Below are 22,723 nucleotides of genomic sequence, written 5' to 3'. Positions count from 1 at the left end.
TGTAATGGAAATATTTTGTTTAGGTTGATTCTGGCATGGAACTGATCTTTGCTTCCTGATACTGTAGGCCGCTGGCTTCCAAAAAAAGGTAAGGAAGCACCTTGAAAATATGTCAATGAGGCTCCTTTCGAAATATTTTTGCCTGTGGTCCTGGTGGAAAAATTAATCTGTTATAGGAATTATTCATTCATGTTCTGGAATGAAGTTGGATTTCTTTGTGATCTTAAGAACTAGGCTTCCTGAAATTTGGATGTCGTTAAAATTATTTCAATATTGGTCTGGTATTATCCTTGCAGGAATAGTCTGCTGCTTGTCTGATACCATAGTTCAGTTCTAAATTCTGTATGATTTTTCTTGGTAGGGAAACTTTTTATTGTGAGTTGAAATTTTATAAGTCATTTTTTTCTATTCATAACTTCTGATTGAATTATAAGATTAAGATGGTTCATAGAATATTACATAATATTCTATGGACCATTCCTTCAAAACTAACATAAGAAAGTACTAACTAATTAAATATAAAAGAACAAATTGAATTCTTGAAGTTAAACCCCGAATTTAATCCTATTAGGAGTATTAATGCATTAATTGTCAATATAAATGATTCAGTACTATAGATCCCTATCTGGCTCTCAGGAGCAATAAATTTTGACTAACGAGGTTTCAAAGTAAAGGTACTTTCATAGAGAAGTGACTAATCCCTATTTTTAATCCTAAATTCTCTCTCACTCCAATGAAAGGATTTTAAAATATTAGGGGCTTAAAAACTCTGATGGTATAAGTTTAGCAGCTTTGAAATGGCACAAGTAAGGTTTTCCAAATTTTTAGCGCAGACATCAAGACACGGTCTGGATGTATATGTATGCTGTGTAAACGTATTAAATCCTATTTTTACCACTTCCTCCTGTATTAAAGCCCTAAAATTTATCATTTTTTGAGATAACGCAATATATAATCCGGCCAGCCTAATTCCTTATTAAGTAGGAAAACTTTCGGGACAATCTGCACTCGGACCCTAATAAAGTGCCTCTAGCCAATTATACTATATTTATAATTTGTTCACGACAAAATTTAAAAAAAAGTTTTTAGTGTTATGTTGTACCACCAACATAGCTAAGCATTATTGTTGTTTAGGTTTTTTTTTAATTTTCTAGGTTGATATTGCCATAGAGATGAGATGTATTGGGTTGTAAAATAAATTTGTAGCATTTTTCAATATTTCAATTCAATCCTCTTTATGTTTATAAAATCATATCTACTTAGTCAATAATGTTTACATATTTTGAAAAAGGATTAGTTAAGGTGCTTTTATGCATCAGTATCAGCTGAGATTCCTTATCTTTAAGTGGTATTTTGCTTACTCAAAATGGAAGAGAAAAAAAAATAATGATTTTTTATTTCTGAAAAGGAAAATCTGCTGCACAGACGGTTAACATAATTTACAGTGTGTATGGCAATGATGCCTTAGGAGAAAGCACGGTTCATAAGTGGTTTGCTTGGTTCAGAACCAGAAATTTTGACTTGGAAGACATAAAGCGCTCGGGTCGTCCTTCAGCTGTTTATGATGACCAAATTCAAGCATTGGTCACAGACAACCAACCTATCATATTGTCAAGACTTAACATATCTCATGGAAGTATCTCAAATCATTTTGGGGCTGCGGGATATGTTTCTCGAAGTGATATATGGGTTCCTCACAATTTGACGGAAAAGAATTTATTGGACCACATATCCATTAGCGATTCCCTCCTGAAACCCAATGTTAATGATCTATTTTTTCCACACACCCTATTCACCAGACCTTGCCCCAACAGATTTTCACTTATTTCTGGCCCTTCAAAACTCTCCTAATGGGAAACACTTTAATTCGCCTCAAGGACTGCAAAACGCACATAGAGGAGTTCATTGCTCAAAAACTTGAGAAGTTCTGAGAGGACTGAATTAAAAAATTACCTGAAAGATGCCAACATGTAATAGATCAAAATGGGTCATATATAATTGATTAAATATATTTAAAAGAATCTGAAGTTTTTATTGAAATCACCTGTAAAAAAAAAATACTATGAACTTATTTTGCAACCCAATAGTTCTTATCCAGCTCTGTCTTCTGTATTGCTGTCCTAATTAGTGAAAGAATCACAACCATGCCCTTTTGCACTAACCATCAGAGTCAGGCTTGATTTACTTGATTCTCTATTGGTTAGACCAGATTTTTTGCCGGTCTAGGTTGATGATATAAAAATCTGGGGATTTTTCTAACCAGATCTGCGGGTCCAATACTTCTGTTTATCCTTGAAAGTTTATCAAGTAGATATAAATGAAATCTCTTTGGATTTGATCGTTGTATTGAGATGACTTTGGTGTGCCTGATTGCAGTCCTGATCATTATAATTACCTATCACAGATCTCTGTCACTAACATACGGGAAGGTCCATGGTTTTCAACAAAAAATCCAAGACCTGTCTAAAATATCTATTCGTGTTGGGAAAGCTAATTACTTATTAAGTAAACTGCTACTTTAACATTGTCATTATAAAGTATGTAGCTTCACCGATTGTGTACTAAATAGAATTTCTTTTTATACAAGTAGATGTCTTTCTCTATTATCGCATTTACTTCAAATACATAAGGGAGAAGTAAAGATATCTAATGCTAGAGTTCTCATTGTGGTATACTAGTTTTAGATTAATTTAAACATAATACATTGGTAGTAAAGCATTATACAATAGTACCTATAATTATTAATAAACGATTAGAGCTCTGTTCTTTCAGGGATAACTTTGAAAAGTTTAAATAATGCTACTTTATGTTTTACAAGCTAATATATCCTTCATTGCTTTTAGATTCATTTTAAGTAAAAAGCCTCACTTAGGAATACGAGGATAGTTTTTTAAAACCTGAGGCACGCTTTTCCTCTTTTACTGATCAAAGGTCACTTGTGATAAAATTTGACCAATCTGCAAATATAGTCTATACATCCGTTCGTTTAATTAGGTACTTCAGCTCGCTAGCATGTCAGGCATTTTATTTTCGTACAGTAAGCCGTAGGTTTCTTTGTTCTGTGCCGCCACTATTTAATTTTTTTTTTCATTATTTTGGCATTGTCCACACAATACCTCAATCTCAGATTAGGTCTTTTAATATGTCACTCTCAGGCAGGAGCTTTTTTTGGGATAATGTCATCCATCATCCTTGCTACATGCCTTCTCAATTTTATGTACTTCACATCAGGTTTGTTAAACTTTTCATTAACCTTTTCATCTTGTGCTGTATTTCCCTATTTACAATTACTGGGGCTTAAGTTAATTCTTCTTAGTACCTTACATTCCATTGTCAAGAAGTCCTACTCTTGCCTTAGTTGGATTCATTAGTCATAACCAGTAAAATTTAGTATGTTGGAACACAGAAGACACCATTTTGTTGTGAAATCTTCTGAGTTACCATGCATATTATTTTGTTTTTTTCTCACTGACAACCAAACCTAGTTTCTTCACTGCTGCCTCAAGTTCCAAAAATTATTGATCAACCATCTACCAAGAGAATCCGATTATATTGATATCGTCGAAAGAGAGCTTCACCAGGCTATTTGAATACTGTACCAAAAGTTTGAATGTGGGTGTCGTGGAGCTTTTTTTTTTTTTTTTTTTTATAAGGAAAAAGGAAGCATCATCCTTTCTCATTCTTCCAAGGTGCTACCCGAATTATCGTAATATAAATTCAGGAAATATTATCATACACAAAACTATGAGAAACAACTCCCAATGAAGAAAACTAAGCTTCAGTTTTACTGCATATTTAACAAGTATAATCTTATAATTTAGGAACGTCATTGTTGAGTACTTCTAAAGCTGTTCGAAGATTAGTTTGGAGTACTGAAATTTCTTCTCGTGTTGAGACTACCTTGCGGTTTTTGTATAGATTCCTAAATTTCAGGAAATTATAATTAATACATTAAACAATGAAGTGGTTATCAGTGAAGAGGGAATAAAAATATGTTACAATGGAGGAGAGGATGTTTGATCCTATATTTGAGGAGCGTTAATGGGTTCAAGTAATTTTTTAACTAATTGCTGTAAAACCTTTTGAATGTCTACTCTCTTTCAAGCATTATATGACTGGACTGATTTGTTGCGATACTAGATATTTCTTTATTTTATTACAAGAATGGTGGACCTTTTTTTTCCTTTTATTAGTTTTATTTGGTTGTATAATTATCTCTTTTTAAGACAATTGACTTATAATAAAACTTTCTTTTTTTTTTTAATAAGTTAAGTCTTTTTGACATTTTATTTTTTAAAGATAAATAAAATATAAAAGTTCTTATATTTTACTTTTTCCCATAGTTATCACAGTTATGCTAAGGATGACTGGTAAGTTAACAATAAATATTAAATCTGGATGTTTTAGAAATCCCTTTATAGTTTCTGTTAAAAAAAGCTAGTGCACAAAACCCTTTTCGTCAGACAATCCTTTGTTTAGTATTGAATCTTTTCTAATTTGTAGTTTGCTTTATTGCATATCATGTTTAATGTATGTTGATGTTTGTTATTATAAATCTTCTGAGTATGCATTCTATACTTGTCATTTTTATCTCTTAAAAACTCCTTGTCTGAATTTAATGAAGTGTAGAATCTCAATAATTGCTGTGTTGTATTTTTTTATTTACAGATTATTAATGCATTTTCCATTCTAATGATCCGTTAATTATTTCAAGTCTATTGTAGATTAAATAAGAAAGATCACAGGATCCATTATCGTGTTCAATTTATATTCTTGTGTTATTTTAGTGTATAAAAGCATGTCATATAGTTCGATATTATTAACAAATTTTAATGGACTCTTTGCATCAACTCATGTTACGATTCAGAATATACTCTCGCCCTAATCCATCGTTAGTACTCAGCCCATATGTAATTCAGTCCCAAATGAAAAAAAAAAGAGGAATTATTTTTCACAGGTTGTCATTCTCTTTTAATAATTCTTCTTAATGAGTGAGAAAAATAAATTATGGATTCACTCATTGAAAGATAAGGAAACAATATGGCAGTAATCTATTAGATAATTTATAAATCTTTATAAGTATCTTCAACCAATTTAAAAATTATTTAAATCAAAATCTGTTGAAAGAATCATAAAATTAATAGTAATTACAGCTAACTAATTAACAGTAGATCTTTGATTTCTGCCTAGAAGAGACCTATAGGTACACAAGCCTCAAGTACATTTTTGAAATTTCAAAGGAAACCTAATCCGAGGTTGCTCTAGCAGGTTTAGTCTATTGAAGTATTTTAAAAATTTTATTGAAGTGAAACTTATTTACTGATGTTCAGCAACTCGATAGAAAAAAAATTTAAGGGAGTAAATTGATTTTGTGGCAAGAGATAAACTGAGAGTGGTGGGGGTTGCAACGCTGGTCAATTCTAGGAGGAAAATTAATATACTGGAACAATAGAGTAAGAGATTAAAGGTGCTTAATAATCCCAGCAGTGCCGGTCCGATTGATTGAGCTCCGGTAATTTCATGCTTTCCTATTACTACATAAAAAAAAATTTCCTGCTAGAAATGACTAAGGAAAAGGCTGTTCTGTTCTAATTATTATTTTTAACATAGTCTAAAACTAAATCTTCAATTCAACTTTTGTTTAGAGCGTAAATCATTGAAAAGTAACACTGTTTTGTTATAAAACTAAAAATTTATTGTATTTCTGATAATTTTAATATGTTAATTGTACTATATGAGGAGAAGATGGTTGGGGGATGTAGTCAAAATATAAACACAAATAAGTTGAAAAAACGTATTTAATAGTGCCTACATTTTGGCTAGAATTTCTAGCCTACATCAGGGCTAAGAACAAAGAAAATATAAATAGAATGACATAAAGATTATAATTGTATAGAATGAAATTAATAAAACTAAATTGATTTGAAAGAAGTGAAAAATAAAATGCATATATAGATAATTGAATAAGTAAGTAAAAATAACATAATATGGGAAATAAAATAAAAATTTGGAGTTATATAATGCAAAGGAATGTTTTAGTTTATTAATAATTTAAAAATTAAAATTATGGAAAGAGAAAATAAAACTGAGAAAAAGAAAATATATGTAACTAATGAAATATGTAACCATAACATTAGGTAAAGAAACAAAATATGATGTTAAGTTAGACAAAAGAAGTGAATAGAAAACTGAGTAAGAAAAAAATAGAGAAGGAGAAGGGGGTAAAAGAAAGATAGGAAAAAAGAGAATAAAACATAAAACGTACCTGCTAGAAGCAAATCAGACAGCCAAGTAAGCTCCAGCCAGGCTCAGAATTAAAAAATATGTTACGAAGTTGATGAGGTGTTTTGAAGGAAATGTTACAAGTGGGAAAAAAAATATATATCCACGGTCAACTATCTCTCATGTTAAATGTACTGTTTTTAAAACCAACAGTGAACTATATTATACTGAAAAGAGGACACAATATCTGGAACATCCATGAAGAGAATAAGTATATGTATTAAAAGCATTGTATTTTATTCTCAGTTTTTGGCCTTAAGGCAATTATAATTTGTTAAAAAAAAAGTATTGGTTTTTATAATAAAAGAAACTAGTTATTATTATTATTATGGATCTAATATTTTCTGCCTTAAGCTGTAAGAGAGAACATTTAATCATTATTGATAAAATTTAATTAATTATTTCATTTACAGAAGTTTCAATTCTGTCGGTCTGTCCCAAGGCTGCCACAATTTTTTTTTCTTTTCTTCTAATAACACACAAAATTTCTGTTGTAATGTAAGCATTTTTCTTTCAATTTTATCTATGGTAACATTGCATTTACTTTACCAAATTTGTTATGGTATGATTTTTAATTCTCAGTTTTTGTGGTCGCACAGGACACTTTATATACCTATTGAATGGTATATCCTCTTTCAGTGTAAAGTTACCAATATATTTTACAAAATAAATCAGTGGGACCCGTATTGAATGTAATTCTAAAGATAAAGAAAATGCTAGACAACCCCTTTAATTCATCGAGAAATGAGTCAAGGTATCTAGGATCCAAAGAAGGGTCACATGACAAAAGGGTCAAGTCTGTACAAGCCTTTGAATTAATGAAAGGAGGAGGATTTGATTTTATGTTTAATTCCTTGTTTGTTTGACTTTATTTCCACCCCCTTTTTTTTTTTTTAAGTAATCAATACTTCCTAATTAAGACCCTTCATTAGTTGTATTGGTAAAGGTTTACAGACTGGTCAGTACTGAAGTACATGTGAAGCCATACTATCTATTCTGGCAAACTATTATTTGACAAAGTAAGAAACGTTTGGAGTAGTGAGATGTTATGCTTAAGTAACAACACGCTACTGTAACCAAATTCATAATTTAGTGTTTTGCGCTAATACATTACTTCTTAAAGGGTCGGGGTTTAATCTTCTGGCGGTCTTCCCAGTGATGGTCCTTTTATTCTTTGACCTCCAAGGTTGAAGTGGCCTGGACCTACCACTGTCTTCCATGCGTAAATAAAATCCTGGAATCACGGAAATTTCTGATCATCTTTGCCCGTAAATCTCTCAAAGCCTCATATTCTGTGAGGAATTGTGAAACCCAATAGCCGAGGAGGACCTATATTGTCTGCAGCTGAGATTGTATTGAATGAAAGTATTTTCTAATAGTAATTGCTGTTTAGTGTTGTCCCTTCCACTCTTCAGTTGCATTCTCTCAAATCACCTGCTTCTATTTTTATTTATTTTTTCGTCAATCCTCATCCGAAGATTTTCCAGAAATCCTATTGAGCCTTCTCTCTTGAGAACATACATGGTCACTTTTTCACTACAGGATATCACGAGGTGAAGTCTCTAGTCTACAAGCACCGATTTTGGATGTATATTCTCAGGAGGGAGTACAGTTTGCGGAAAGCATCATACCTCTGTAGAAATGGAGCAAGGCTGGCCACTAGATGCTGTCGAAAGTGGAGGAGATATCAAAGAACATTTGCATCACATATCGCTCTAACCATACCTTTCACATTTCTGTGTACTCTCAGATGAGCATCAGCAGTTCCTTCTGGGTTTCAGTTAATACCTGCACCATTCTCTCCAGTATGCTATAATGACTTGGATCAGAGTACTCTGCTGAATTTTTGCTTAAAATGGGTAATCCAAGTCAAATGTTGAGTTGTCGGTTTTTAGATGGATGACCACTCATGATGGAAAGTCATATTTCTCCTCTCTCTCCATCCTAGTTTATGAGCCCAGACAGACTACTGGAGGCAACACACTCAGACTGGTGGTCGGATTGTTGACTCTACCGCATGTACTTTAATTAGGAATCCCGTTCAGGTCTTCCAGAATGTCAAATAGCCTCTTGGAGGTTCTCATGTGAACCTGAAAAGTCATAATCTGTGGATTTAGACCAATTCATCAATTGCCTTAAACCCGAAGGAGTCGCTAGAAAGTACACTACCAAAATGGTCTTCAAAAGAACTGGTTATGGAGCTTTGGGTTGTCTGTTGCTTCTCCATGGAAACTATGGCTTGTTTCACAAGTGTTTTGTTTAAGGTTGGATATCCCCAACAAGGCTATTTCTGCTTCCTCAAGCAATAATATAGTCTGAAAATATCAAATTGAGAAACTATATTGTATTATATGTAAAGAAAAATAATATTTTTTTAACTTGGTTTAATATACATATCAGGACAAGAATTTTTCTATGACCAAGTCGTTATTTATTCATCTGAACACGAAAAATCGCACTAACAAGATGAATGAAAAGTGTTAATTTGAAAATGTTAAAATTAAGAATTGTGAAAAAAGATATTATTTTGAGGCACAAAAAGTCTAGTGAAGTAAAGGTGTTTACAAGAACATTTTGAAAACAAAGCAATTTAAATTCAAAGGTTGAAAAAAACATTTTTCCTAAACTATATTTGTAATTTTTTTCTTCAATGTATTTTGTAATTATGTTTATATCTAGTTCGACCAAGTAAATATTAAGCTTTTTGAAGCTTATAATCCAGACTTAAAATGTTTTCATGCATGAATAAGTATGGAGTTTCCTGTATAATTTGTTAGAAGCTAGAATATTGTGGTATCGGAATCCAGCATGTCAGTTTTATTTATTTATTTTCATCATTCTGAAAAGATGCTTTAATATATGATAATTTAAAATGTTTAGATCAGTTACGTGTTGATTTATTTTGAGAGTAGGTGTTATGGATACGTTATGTAGAAGATATTTTTTTATCTTGTATGTCTCGAATATTTTTTTTTTAATGTTGGCATTTTTTTCTATGAATAATTATGTGTAGTTGATAGAAAGAATCCAGTTGATTATCAGCTTCTTCCTATCTTATTATTTTTTCTACCTTCCTTTTCCAAAGGCCTTATTGCATTGAGTTAGGGTAAGCTAATATTACCGATCGTTATTTCTTATTTATTTATTTTTTCATTTCTTTTACACATGTTATTGTGGAGGAAAAAAATTATATTTAGGTGGGAATAATAATATTCAATCGCAATGTACTCCTAGACTACATCTTATGGACTCTTATTCTCCTGTATTGTTGGCTTCTCAATCTCCTATTGCCAGTTGAAGAGAGCTGCCCTCACTGAACTTTTCTATCCGTAGACAAAGTCTTAGTAAAACGAGTAGTTTAGTTCAATGGCCAGTTGGGGGGAATCGAGGGAGAATGTAGAGTATGATTGGCCTCAGAAGTTAAGCCATTTATGCCTCAAAGGTGGTATATTGTTTGATAACACTTCACTTAAAGTATACGAGGTCGATTTCATTGCCTAGAGCATAAAGATTGGCTCAAATGAACTTATTTTCATTTCCAGTATTGAAGTATTTCCTCGAGGTAATCCCTTTCAACAATGTCTCCCTCTGCTGATTTTCACTCTTGATTTGAATCTTCCAGGAGAGTTTTTTCCTATCAAAATTCAATGTCTTCAGCTCACCTACCAAAATTTATCATGGGAAATGGCAGAACTGTTGGTGAGAGCAAATGTAACTCCCTCCTATGCTATAAATATTAACACTCCACCACGATACTATCGAATACCATATACTGTATAGTGGATAGCATAATTTACCTTTATGGGAGAGGTATCCTTCCCTTTGATAAAATAAATTAACCAATTTTTTCAAACCAACGGAATATAGTTATTACATTTCAGGGACTTACTATATCTTTTTTTTTTTTTTTTTGTCTTTCCATTTGTTATTGAGGATGGAATGTTTATTTATTTTTATTTATTTTTTTTTTTTTCAGGAATAGTGCTTACAGTACAGCTGCTGGAATGTCACATTCGAACCAGTTACTTATGAACAATGGCCTCATGCCACCGCCTCATTTGCAATACGGCTCTCATAACAACAACAACAACTCAGCTCAAAAGTTCCCCCCTCCTTTGATACCTGTCAACGGTAGTACGCCAAGGTAATAATTTTAAACAACTTGTTTATATTTTATCAATTGATCTGAAATCTTAAGATTTGTCACCCTTATGAATGCCTAAAAGATCATATAAAAATATTTTATACCTTTCTTGACCGCCTCCCAAACTATCTTCCTATAATGAAATAAGTCTAAATAACTTCTTTAAGTTTTTCCTTTCTCCCTCAACCAACTTCTTAATAATTCATATTTTTATTGGATAATTGTTTGATTGTAATTTTTTAAATTTATAATTCACTGTGGTAATTTTTAATTTAAGGTCTTTTCTAGTTACTAATTGGTATATTAATATTGTATCTACTCATGTTTTATTGAGCTTATAAAAGGCATAAATATTTACTTTTCTGTCTTCAAGTAAAATATCTCTTATAAGTTGTCTGTTCATACAGGACTGTTTATACAGGGTAATTGTGTTGTTTATTTATATTATTAGCAACGTCTTGGTAATCCATGCCGTATTGTTTCCATATAAGGAACTACTTCCCTCTTTCTCGTTTCTTTTATTCCCGATTATTATCTACACTGTGGGTAAATTAACATAATAGAATAAATATATGTTCAATTCGATCCAACTGTTCATCTACCTACATAGATAACATTTTTAATAAAACAAGATTAGTCATTTAAATTGCCAATTTTTTCAAATAGTTAGTTGAAATGTCCGTATAATCAATTCCTCTCGCTCCTTTTACTAATTTATTTTATTTTGTCCACTGAACTAATTCTTTATAAATATGTCTTATTTTTGTGTTTAATTTATTCTCTGTAAAGTTAATTTCTTCCAATATCCATTTTTAATTAAAGTTTACATTAGTATTATCAATGTTTTGGGATATTATGTCATCATTGTGATAATTTTGTCCTAATTTTATCGTTATTTCATCTTATTATTAATAATCACTACTTACTTTATTAAACCTTATAAAAATGTCTTGTAGCTCTATAACAATGAAAAAGATAAATATAACACTTATTTTAATAAGTTTAATGAAAAAAAAAATAGTGATTATTTAGGTCTGTAAATATGAAACCAGACTTTTCCCGTAGATGGCACCACCTATCGATGTAGCTTTCATAAAAACCCCGTTAATGATCCCTTTTTCTTATTTTGACATCTGATTAACAATTTCAACACATAACAATACTAGTTTCATACAACAGTATGGTTTTAAATAAATTAAATATGATGCTTGAAAATTACACTTTGTGGACAGTTATCATAAGAAATAACCTGCTGCAGAATACCATCAAATGCTTGTCGATTCTTATGGTGAGCGTGTCTTTGAAAAGTGGATATATTTAGAAAATAGTAAGCGTAAAAGATCATGGATAGACTGTATAGATTATCAATATAGATTGCAATGTCAAATATCTATGGTTTAAAGACAATGTTTTATGTTGTATTTCTTGGGAACAGAAGGCTATGATCTATTATGAGCTGCTAAAACTTGATGAAACCATCTGTACTGAAACTAACAACAAATGATTGATTAGAGTCAAACTTTGCATGAAAAACAAGCAAAATATCAACAAAAAAGAAGAAAGAAAAAAAAAAAAAGGCAACGCTAATTGATTTTGCTTCGTGATGGTACACCATCAAACACAGCGAAACCGGTCAAGGAAACTATTGTTGCGTATTTTTGGGAAATATTTTCTCATGTGGATCACTCACCAGACTCCATTTGCTTCCATCTGATTATTACTTATTCGTATCTCTAGGACACACACTTGCTAAGCAGCGCATTATGCCTTACGAAAATGGTTTGACTTGTTTACCTCTAAAGGGGAAGTTTTTTTTTGGTGTGGGATCTACATATTGTCTGCAAGTAAAATATTGTTTTTCATTTTTATAGAATGAGCTTATTTTTCTATATATAAATTCTAGTTTCATATTTACATGCCTGATACATGAGAATTGTTGAAAAAAAAAAAAAAAAGGAGAATAATCTGTAACAATGACAGTACTAATGTAAACTTCAATAAACAACAATATAATAAACTTACTTCGCAAAAACATTTAAGTTAAATTTTATATAATGTATCATAATATTTAAATAAAAATATTTCTCTTATGAGAAAATATATTTTTTTTAATGATTTATTCATTTTATAGTAACAGATATTTTCCCACCTCAAGTGATGTTATCGACCTCTCGTCACCACCGCATTCACCACAAAGGTCTCTCATCATGAACGGCAAGCAAACCCCGCAGCCAGCACATCAAACATCACGCCAATCTCAACAAGCTCCTCAGGCTCAATCTCCTTCGCAATCTCAACAGAAACAAGTTGAAAATAATATGGGCTGGAGTAGGTTAATTCCTATCAGTGATACACCTGCGAGGCAAAGCAACCATTTTCCTTTTAAGGTTAGTACGTTTATTTATAAAGATTTTCATTGTAATTACTCATCTCTGATTTAGTTTTCAAAATATAGATTTGTATTTTGGGCGGTACACGTTTGCACATTAGAGTGCTTTAAATGTAGAGCAAGACAGCACAGTTTCTCTTATTGATACCTTTTAGGCAACTTAACGACACAATGCTGCTATGTGCTATCTTCTTTATATCTTTAATTTATCAATATTATCACCTTATATAAAGTGATTGCCAGTTTTGGAAAGTAATGAAATTGTATTGTTTTGTATTTTAGATGCAGAAAGCGTTAGTTAATGGGAAAATGGTCCCATGTATCAATGCTAAACCATATGTTTATTCAGAACTTCTAATGACTGTTGACGACTTACTGGAATATTTCTTCCCTGGTGTGAGTTTGGCTAAATGTCGAGAAGTTCTTCAAAATGTTCTTCAAGTTACTCTTTATTCAGGAAACTTGTAAGTTTAATAATTTTTATTCATTATTATCATGTCCGGAAACGCTGAGCTATAATTGTATTATTTTTGGACTTTTGATAGAGATAATGGATTAGGAAAAGTTTCCGGTTACTATAGTTGAAATTCATAACATTCAAAACAATTTACCAACATTAGAAAATAGATAGACTTATTTAAATTTTATTTTATTTAGATTTTATATTATTTCTTTTGATTTTTTTACAGACAACAGAAAACCGTTTTGAGAGAAAATAATAAGTGTAAAACCTTGACTGAAGTGCTCCCTTTGATACAGCTGAAGGATGTTATGCAATATATGCCACAGTTAAAGTATGTATATTTTTTTATATATATATAAAAAATTGTTTTAAAACCACATTGTTCTTTAAAGTTATGACAGTGAAACTTCTTTACCAATATTCTGCGACACAAGAAAAAGTAATATATATATATGCACTTACACACAGGAGTAAATTGATTTCATGATGCCAGATGAAACAGAAGTTTGTGGATCATCACTACTTTAAAGTTCAGAAAATTCATTCTCCATTTCTTCTTCTGAGATTAAGCATTCATCAATTTCTAATTTTACAATAGAAAAGTATGTTTGCCCGTACATTCAAATGATAGGCAGTTCTTCTGCTTCTCATTTGGTCTATCAGACTCCAATCAGTCGTGGTTTACGACAACCTACCTTCCTTCAGCCTGGCTTGATGCCCACCCCACCTCAATTTCAGATTTTTTTCTTTCTTATTTGAACTTTTTACATTCACATGAGAAAAGATATCTCAGTTCTTTATCTTTTTCCTCCTATTGATTTTCATCATTCTCCTCAAGAGTTTTGTTTGCATTGCACCTAATGTCTGCTATTCCTCCTTGTTAAGTGCTCTAATTCGCTCCAATAAAAATGTATAGGGTGTTTTTTTGAGCCCGATAGAACTTGAAATTGTAAAAAATAACACAAAAAATTAAATTGTAATCAAAATTTTTTTTTTATTCGAAAGATCAATACGTGACATTAACATTTGAAAATGATTTCGGGCATATGGGCACCGCGGCTGTTCTTGACGAAGCGCATTCTGGACGTCCAATTTTGGCCGTATGTCACGAATAACACGAACAATGCTGGCCTCCAAGGCGTCAATTGTTGCTGGTTTATCAGCATAAACCAGTGACTTCACGTAGCCCCACAGGAAATAATCGAGAGGTGTCAAATCGCACGACCTTATGCGGCAATTTTGCTTATTAACAAACCCGTTAAGCCAAAAATGCGCATCATCGCTGAACACAATTTTACAGAATGCGCTTCGTCAAGAACAGCCGCGGTGCCCATATGCCCGAAATCATTTTCAAATGTTAATGTCACGTAATTATCTTTCGAATAAAAAAATAATTTTGATTACAATTTAATTTTTTGTGTTATTTTTTACAATTTCAAGTTCTATCGGGCTTAAAAAAACACCCTATATATGTAAAAGAGAATAGTTGAATCTTTGTCCACAATAAACTTTTCAATTACTAGATCGATTTATGTGCTATTTTTTTTTCAAATTGTTCCCTTTTGCCATGAGAAGATTTAAAGATACTAAAATCCCTGATTTCTCTAGTGCATAGCTCAGAAAGTATACATTTTTTTCCCTTTTATTATATACTAATCGATTCATCTTTTTCTGAAGAATAAGTAGAAAATATCATGGATTCTATTAAACGATATTATATTCACTAAAAAAAACAATGGCTTAGGGTAAGTGAGCCAACAATTTTTTTTCCCTCAAGATGTCCATTGTTCATATAATAGAACCGTTAAAAAGCTGAATGTTTACTCTTTCCTGAATTTTTTGAATGTTACCATAGTTACCGCTATCTTTTCTTATCATTTCAACTATATATTGTAATAATTTAAAAATTACTAAAATAAAATAAATTGAAATTTGATATTTTTTAACTCAATTCTCATATCTAAAAGATTGCTTAGGTTATTATTAAAAATTTTAATATTAAATAGATAATAGAATTTTATAATATAATAGACTCTTAATCTCAGGGTGGGTTTCTAGGCAATCAGAAACAGACACTTTTACTATTAACACTTAGTTAAATTAATATCTCTTTTACACATGTATTAAAATTTAGGTATAACAAAACTAACCAATTTCACAATCTTCTTTTGATGATTCTTGGTATCTTCTTTTCTATAATGCTATGTCCTACCATCAATAATGGCTCCCAGTCCTTCCAAAAAGCTATGTCTCTCTCACATTAATGGCTTCTAATCCTTCCCGCTTCCAGCCGACGGACGTCCTCTCACCAGGCAATCCAAACTCAGAGTCCCTTATTCTTCTTGGGTGACTCTTGGTTGTCTTTTTTTTTTCAAGATGTCCACCCTTGCTGGACAGAAATTTATACATCATTTCCCAATCGCGCCCAAACAACGAATCCCTGCCAAAACCCGAAACCTGTCTCGATGCATTTTTGCAATAATGTTAATTTCATGACATGTAGCCAGGACACAGGGTTCCTCTATATTACTATAGAGCCTTGAGTTTTGTGTCAAAAAGAAAAAAATTATCAATGTAGCTTTTCAAATATAATATAAATTTCTGTTGCGTTCCTTATCACATTTATTTGTTTAATTTGTGTTACCAAATATAAGTAATAATAAAGCATACATAAATGTCTAATTCTAACTAAATACAGTAATTTATATCAATCTATCAACTATGAACATTAAATCTACATACGTCCTCTAATATAGAAATAGCGAAGCATTGTGCCAGGTCAGCTAAGTCTATATTAAAAATAACCCCTGGGAGGTTAAAATGTGATGAATTGAACCGATATTAAAGAAAATTTGATAACTGTCACTGTCCGATAAAAATTAAATTTTAAAACTTTTTTGTTTTCCTATGCCACAGGAAGTGGGCTATTACGCCATTTGCCCTCTCGCAGCCCAATACAATTTTACTCTTCCTCTTAGTTTGTCCCCATCCATGTCTCCCATGTTGCATAGAGGACATTTCGGGGAATCTACGATGCCAATTCGATGGAGGTGTTTTTGGAGCAGATCATGTCCTGTTACTAGCCGAAAACAGGCCACTCTCTCAGCTCTGCTAAGATTGCCGGGGATTCGTTTATGCTTATCCAGTAGGCTCTCCCACTTCATTCCTTCTGCTTGAACTTAAAACTAAAAAAAAAAAAAATTAGGTTTTAAATTTATTTTAATTAATTCATTTTTTTTTTAATAGATATGTCATGGAAAGGCATATGAATTCCAGTGGAGAAAGTGCTGCAAAGCGTGCGAGGATCAGCTAGGAATACGCTGGGGTCAGCAGTGGCTGGCCTAGGCAAGAAGACTGCAGTTCGTGCAATAAGCAACATGCTTGGCCCCCCGATTCCAGGTTCACGCACTATTGGTAGATGCCTTTCTCATCATAAAGCACATGTCACACATTTCTTTTGTTCCTTTTTAGTGTCTAAATGACAACTTGTAGATAATATAAATCTGTGTGGCTCAGCGGATAGAGGAGATACATAATATTTATATAGTATATACAATATATATTTGTATACATTGTACCAAAGTTATATGCTTTTATTAAAGCAGCTGAATTTTTTTTTCTTTTTTTTTTTTTAATTTTTAAACCGAATAAAGTTATTTTAATGTTACTCGCCTATTCATCTATCAATTTGTGGTCGTAGTAACAATAAATGATATCTTTTTTTTTTTTTTTATTAGTTACAAAATTTGACCTTTTGAAATAAATAATTTATTCTGTATAGGTTTGTTGAATACTCATTGTCTAGCTTAATTGTTAAGATGCTAATTTAAGATTTAAAAGATCATTCTTATGCGAAGTTCCATGTTTGTCAATTTTGAGTTTCTTTTTTAATTATTTCTAATTTTAACCAAGTGTACCTAGGCATAACCATAAATTCTCAGAATGATGTATATCTATTTTGTTCATGTATATTCATAAGTATCTTATATAATTAACTCTCTCTTCATATGGTTTTGTCTAAAGAATGTATTTTAAAAAAATTTTAATGTTAATGAATTATACAAATTCATTTCTTTTTAAATTTTGAAAATCTATGATTGATAAAAAATATTAGGAATTTTTGTTGCACTACTGTTTGCTATTGCACACTACAAATTTATTTGGAAGATTGCTGATTGACCATTCCTAAATGGAATTTGGTCTGGGTGCGGTCAAATTAAACTCAAATAGTAAATTGGTCTACTATTTTTATAAAAATAGTACTAGTTTTATATACATTTTAGTTTAATTTGACTGCACCCGGACCATATTCCATTTATTATAAATTTATTTTTTAATGGACTTAAAATTAAGGAAAACAAAGTAAAATTTAAAAATGTATGATTTTTTTCCTTCAGGGGTGCACAGAATAAGGAGAGAGTTTACTGTTTAAAAATACTTACATATTTACACAAACATTGTTGTTTGTTTAATTATGGTTTGAAATATGGTCATGTCTAGACAAGTAGGTTTTTTTTATATTCAATGTCAAAAAAGCAAAAATTTTATGAGCTTTTTTGTAATAGTAAAAATTATAAATAAATTAATTTCTTTTGAGCATAATAATTTTTATATTATAAACATTTGATGACCATGAAATTTAAAGTGATAAAATTTTATTGTATAACTCACTATTATTTATCTTGTAAATATATAAATATATATATATATATATATTATGGGTCATTATATTTATATTGTAAAATAAATAAACCTATTGTACATACAGACCCTGTTATAAATAAATGTATATAGTAATTTAAAGTAGCATCTAAATCTGTAATTACGACTTTAAAAAAATATATATAAATTCATAAAATATTGGAGCTTTTTATTAATTACTTTTTTGTAGAAGTTGAAGGTGTTAGCATAACATGCCAATATTTATTACAAGTACGATATAGAAAATTAAGTTTCTACGAATTGCCTCATTATATGTGTAAATAGTAAATACCTTAACAAAACACGTTAATGAGATCATTTAATGTTAATGGTGTATTTAATTCGTCTTAAAAACATAAAAAAGCAAGTTGCTTGCTTTCCGACGATTCAGTTGCATTTTTCTGTTATATTGTTATGTTGCCTAATCCAGTATTCCTTATATTTATTTTTTTATTGATGTCGGAGGTATAAAAATAATTCATTTCCTGCTGTATTCAGTGCCCATCACTTAAGCTTTCAATAATTTGCTTTATAAAGTCTAATTGCCCGATAAGAAGACAAAATATATTATTTCATGAAGATGAACATATTCCACCGAATCGATACAACTCTGTGATTGTTGACAAATTTGAGATTTTTGTCAAATGTCTCCATTTGATAGTTTTCCCAAGCACCATTTTGGTAAGGCAACATCAACAATTTCAAGGTACTAATAAATATCATTTAGATTATAGAAAGAATATACATATACACTTGATTGCATATTTAAAAACTATAGACACAGCATTCCTGTTTCGGATATATTGTTAATGTTGAAGGACAGAAAATTAAATTATTTATGTGTAGTATTCTATTACTTGCTGTTTTACAAAACTTTCTTTTTTAGTTCTTAAGTTTAAGGAAAAAAAAAACTGCAAGAACTGTGAACTACATAAAAGAAACACTAATGTGCTTCAAAACCTAAAATTTTCTTGTATGTCATCAATTAAAAATATTAGTTAAAACTGTTAAGGCCGAAGATTGTACTACATTCTTCTCTCTGAATGGTTGCATTTTTTTTATTATAACATTGAAAATGGAAGGCATTTATTTAGTTCTTAATGTAGAATTTTTGTTGAATAGGAAATCAAAATGTTTAACCATTTTCTCTAATTTTTGTTAATTGTTAAAATTCATATTTATTTCAGCCTGTTCAGTGTTGAGAAATTTAAGGAATGTTCTCGGAGCAGTCTTGTATAATTTTGTTAACTTTTAAAATTAAATTGAGTGCGTGAATATTGGCGCTACTTATTTGAAATTGAGATTTAATCAGAAATTTTAGAGCTTAGTATTTTATTATTATTCAGTTAAGTAAAATTGTCAGTTTTATAAGTTTTGAAACCAGTTGTGGAGGTCAGATTCAAAAATCATTTTTGAAAATATGAAATTTATTTAGTTTATGTTTGTTTTGACTTAAAATAACAGAGAAAACAAACGAAGTCTAAGGAAAGTTAAATCTCAATTTCAAATAAATGGTGTTTAGTATCTTTTGGTTCTAACATTATACTTATATTTTCATTTTTAAGTTGCATTACAAATATTTTCAATTTTTCTTCTTAGTAATCGAACGAAAGTGATGAATTACAGGCTACATTGGATAGCCTGAATTATAATGGCACTGAAAGGGTTGAATTACACTCTGTTCTTTTTATTGCTTGATTTCTTCAATAATTATACATTTATTTTTAAATTTTACATGCTGTTTTTAATAGCAGACAATCACTAAAGGCCTGTAATCTTTTTTCCCCTTGACGTTTTATAATAACGTTACTTTTGTACCAGTATAAAATTAAAAATGATTAGTTTCTTGAATGTCAATTTGCCTAACTAAGAGATCTGAAAGAATGGTTTTGTACATATTTCTATCCCTGAATAGTCTGTAAATGTTATATTAAAAAAAAAAAAAAGATGAGCATAATATATTGTGGTGATAGTATTAATGTTAGACCGCAGTATACTACTTTTTTAATTTTAAATGTTTAACATGTATGGAATACAAAAAAAGAAATTTTGTTATATTTATTTATGTTTCTTAGAATTGTATACGTAAGTATTAATGTTAATAAATAATTTGAAAATGTTTTCATTGTTTATTGATATATAATCTAATTTTATGCCTTTCACACTACCCAAATACCTAACATAAGCATTTAATACATTATTTCCTCTTAAAGTTATTTTAAATGTGGCCATTTTACATCAAAGAAAAAATAAATTTGATATTTTTAACTGGGATAACTAACACAGTTAAACCTCACTTAACCTGCTGTAAAAATAAAATTAATTACGTACTGAGAAAACACTGTTTGGTAAAAGAATTTTAAAATTTAGTGATCACTAAAAAGTTTTGAAGTTTATCTGTACTCTTAAATTTAATCATAAATGTGCATATTTTTTAATTTTAATTTTTACCTAATTATTAGTTATATTAATATTCATTTTTTTTCTTTTATAAATTACAGATAATGGGGGTTCTACTGTAAATTTTTTTTTTTAATCTTGGAGGTCACTGTATTAGAATATTTTTCTAAGATCTGAGTTAAACTGTGTAAAAGTTTACTGCCTTATTGATTAAAAATATTTGTTAGTGGGACAGAACTATGTTGGTATTGATTCTTTTTGGCTACAGATTAATTACTAAGAGCTTATAAGAATCAAGAACTAATTCTTATCGTTGTCTCTGAAGTACGGTTTAGTCATTGAGCCAAGTAAAATGCCTTGCCACTCAACCTCTATTTGTTAATTTAATGAAATTTTAAGGTTCGAATTAAAATTGATTCATGTTTTAAGACTTAAGAATTATTACAACTCTAAAAAAAGAGCCACCTATAGCTCAGTGGTTAAGACACAGTCTTACCAATTTGATATCTATTGGCGGTGCTGGTTCGAATTCGGCCTGGAGTGTTGAATTTTTTCATTGAGTGGTGATCCCACAAAGTGAAAAACTTGACCCCCAACCATGGTTAGGCAGTATAGAACTCCAATGGGAGTCTTGGCCGAAAAAAAAAAAAACTAAAAAAGTGATTATATCCAAAATGAAAATTATAAATCACTGATGTAACAGGAATTAACTACGATATAATTATAAATATTATTATTTAAAGAGGTTGTATGAATATTAACTTAAATAGAACATGGGACCATCAATATATGAAGGAGATGGTCAAAAAGAAACAAAACGTAGTTAACAAATATTATTGGCTATACTAACTTTAAACATAATATAAAAAGTTAGTTTTTGTTTGAGAAGTAATGAAAAACAGTTTTGAACAAGGGAACTGTTGGAGTATGATGAATAGGGGAAGGAATAAAGCTCTAGAGTGGATTCTGGTCAGGGAGGACTTGTTAAATACTGTAGTTCAATGGGGAAGAGAGTTAAGACTGATGGACGGAATTGGACAGAGGATTTAAATTGCTGGCTTTGTAGGATACAAGAAAGAGTGCAGAGTTCTATTCATTTGATATAGAAAAGATGCTAGGAAATACTGACAGCTATAGGAAGAGTAGATAAAGCCACTTTAACTCAGTATAATAAAGAGTTATATTCGTACCTTTAGCGATGCTAAAAACAAATTTTGAGCAGTTCATAATTTGTTTAAGTTAAGCTTCAAGTACATTCAGTAGTGTGCCGTATAACTGACAGCAATAGTCAAAATGGGAAAAAGTATGGTTTAACAAGTTTTAAGTGGAGACAATCATTGCTAAGGGTTTGAATAGTTCAACGGGAAATTAGAGATATGTTTGGTTTCCAATAAACAGTTTGGCCAGAAGTGACTCAAAGGTTTTTTTATAGATGTATGGAATGATATGAAGGCATTGTTCAGGATTAGACTGGAGTGTGGAGCAGGGGTAGAATTAGGGAGAAAGAGGATCCTTTTTATAGTTTTGGTCTTTTCGGTTTATCTCTCACTGTTGGGCGGTACAGTCTTTGCAGGACCTGGGCCTCTGCCACCATTCTTCCCCATGCTTCGCGGTCCCCAGCGAGATTCCTCCAATTTCCAATTCCCACCTCTCTCAAATCATCCAACCACCGACGCCTAGATCGGTTTATAGCGTAAGCTTACTGAGGATGCTAATGATGCTTTCCTGCAGTTTCAAGATGACACCAGTGGAGTTGAAGGAGAGATAAATTTGGATGTTTTCAGCAAAATAATGATACTGAATCTTGGAAGTAGCCTTTGGATAGAGGTAGAGAACCAGATGGAAGACTATTAGGGATGATATATTGGGAGCAACTAGTAAAGATAGATTCGAAACATTAATGGGCACAATTTGCATGGAAAGACCATGAAGTTTAGTAAGGAGGATATTAAATCGACAGGTCGATGAAATCAAAGAAAAGTAAAGAATAAGGATGGCAAGTTCCTAACCTATAGCTGTATAGAGAGAGATTTTAGATTTTGATAAGGGCAGACTGAATAGAGTATCCAAGCCCGGAAACCAGACAGGATGAGTGTGAGTAAGTGATGTTTTTCAGTGATAATTTGTATATGATGCAAAGGAATCAGAAAAATGGAAGGTAATCATTCAAACTTTAATCAATTTAGCATTAGATCCATAATCATTGGTTAAGGAGGTCAGCGGTATGGGAAAAGAGGAAGTGGTTAGTTTGGATTAAAGATCTTTATAGGTTTGAATAAGTCAGTATAGGTGTCAGGGATGAGGAGGAAAAGTGTGTTAAGTGGATTTTGACCAAATAAGTATC

General features: G+C 31.0%; 1 protein-coding gene across 1 annotated transcript in view; it reads left to right on the top strand.

Moving 5' to 3' along the window:
• Nucleotides 1-19,997, top strand: part of LOC106688092 (uncharacterized) — a gene marked incomplete in the record, with an annotated part of 90,803 nt that extends 70,806 nt beyond the window's left edge. Inside the window, 6 exon segments of the mRNA XM_067047220.1 lie at nucleotides 4,344-4,370; nucleotides 10,259-10,426; nucleotides 12,558-12,813; nucleotides 13,098-13,279; nucleotides 13,505-13,609; nucleotides 16,525-19,997. Coding sequence (XP_066903321.1) covers nucleotides 4,344-4,370; nucleotides 10,259-10,426; nucleotides 12,558-12,813; nucleotides 13,098-13,279; nucleotides 13,505-13,609; nucleotides 16,525-16,591 — 805 coding nt within the window.
• Nucleotides 19,998-22,723: the final 2,726 nt, after the last annotated feature.

Source organism: Halyomorpha halys, unplaced genomic scaffold, assembly GCF_000696795.3.
Source record: "Halyomorpha halys isolate HHAL.00 unplaced genomic scaffold, Hhal_1.1 Scaffold1051.1, whole genome shotgun sequence".
Classification (NCBI taxonomy): Eukaryota; Metazoa; Arthropoda; class Insecta; order Hemiptera; family Pentatomidae; genus Halyomorpha; species Halyomorpha halys.
This window is presented reverse-complemented; position numbering and strand designations above follow the sequence as displayed.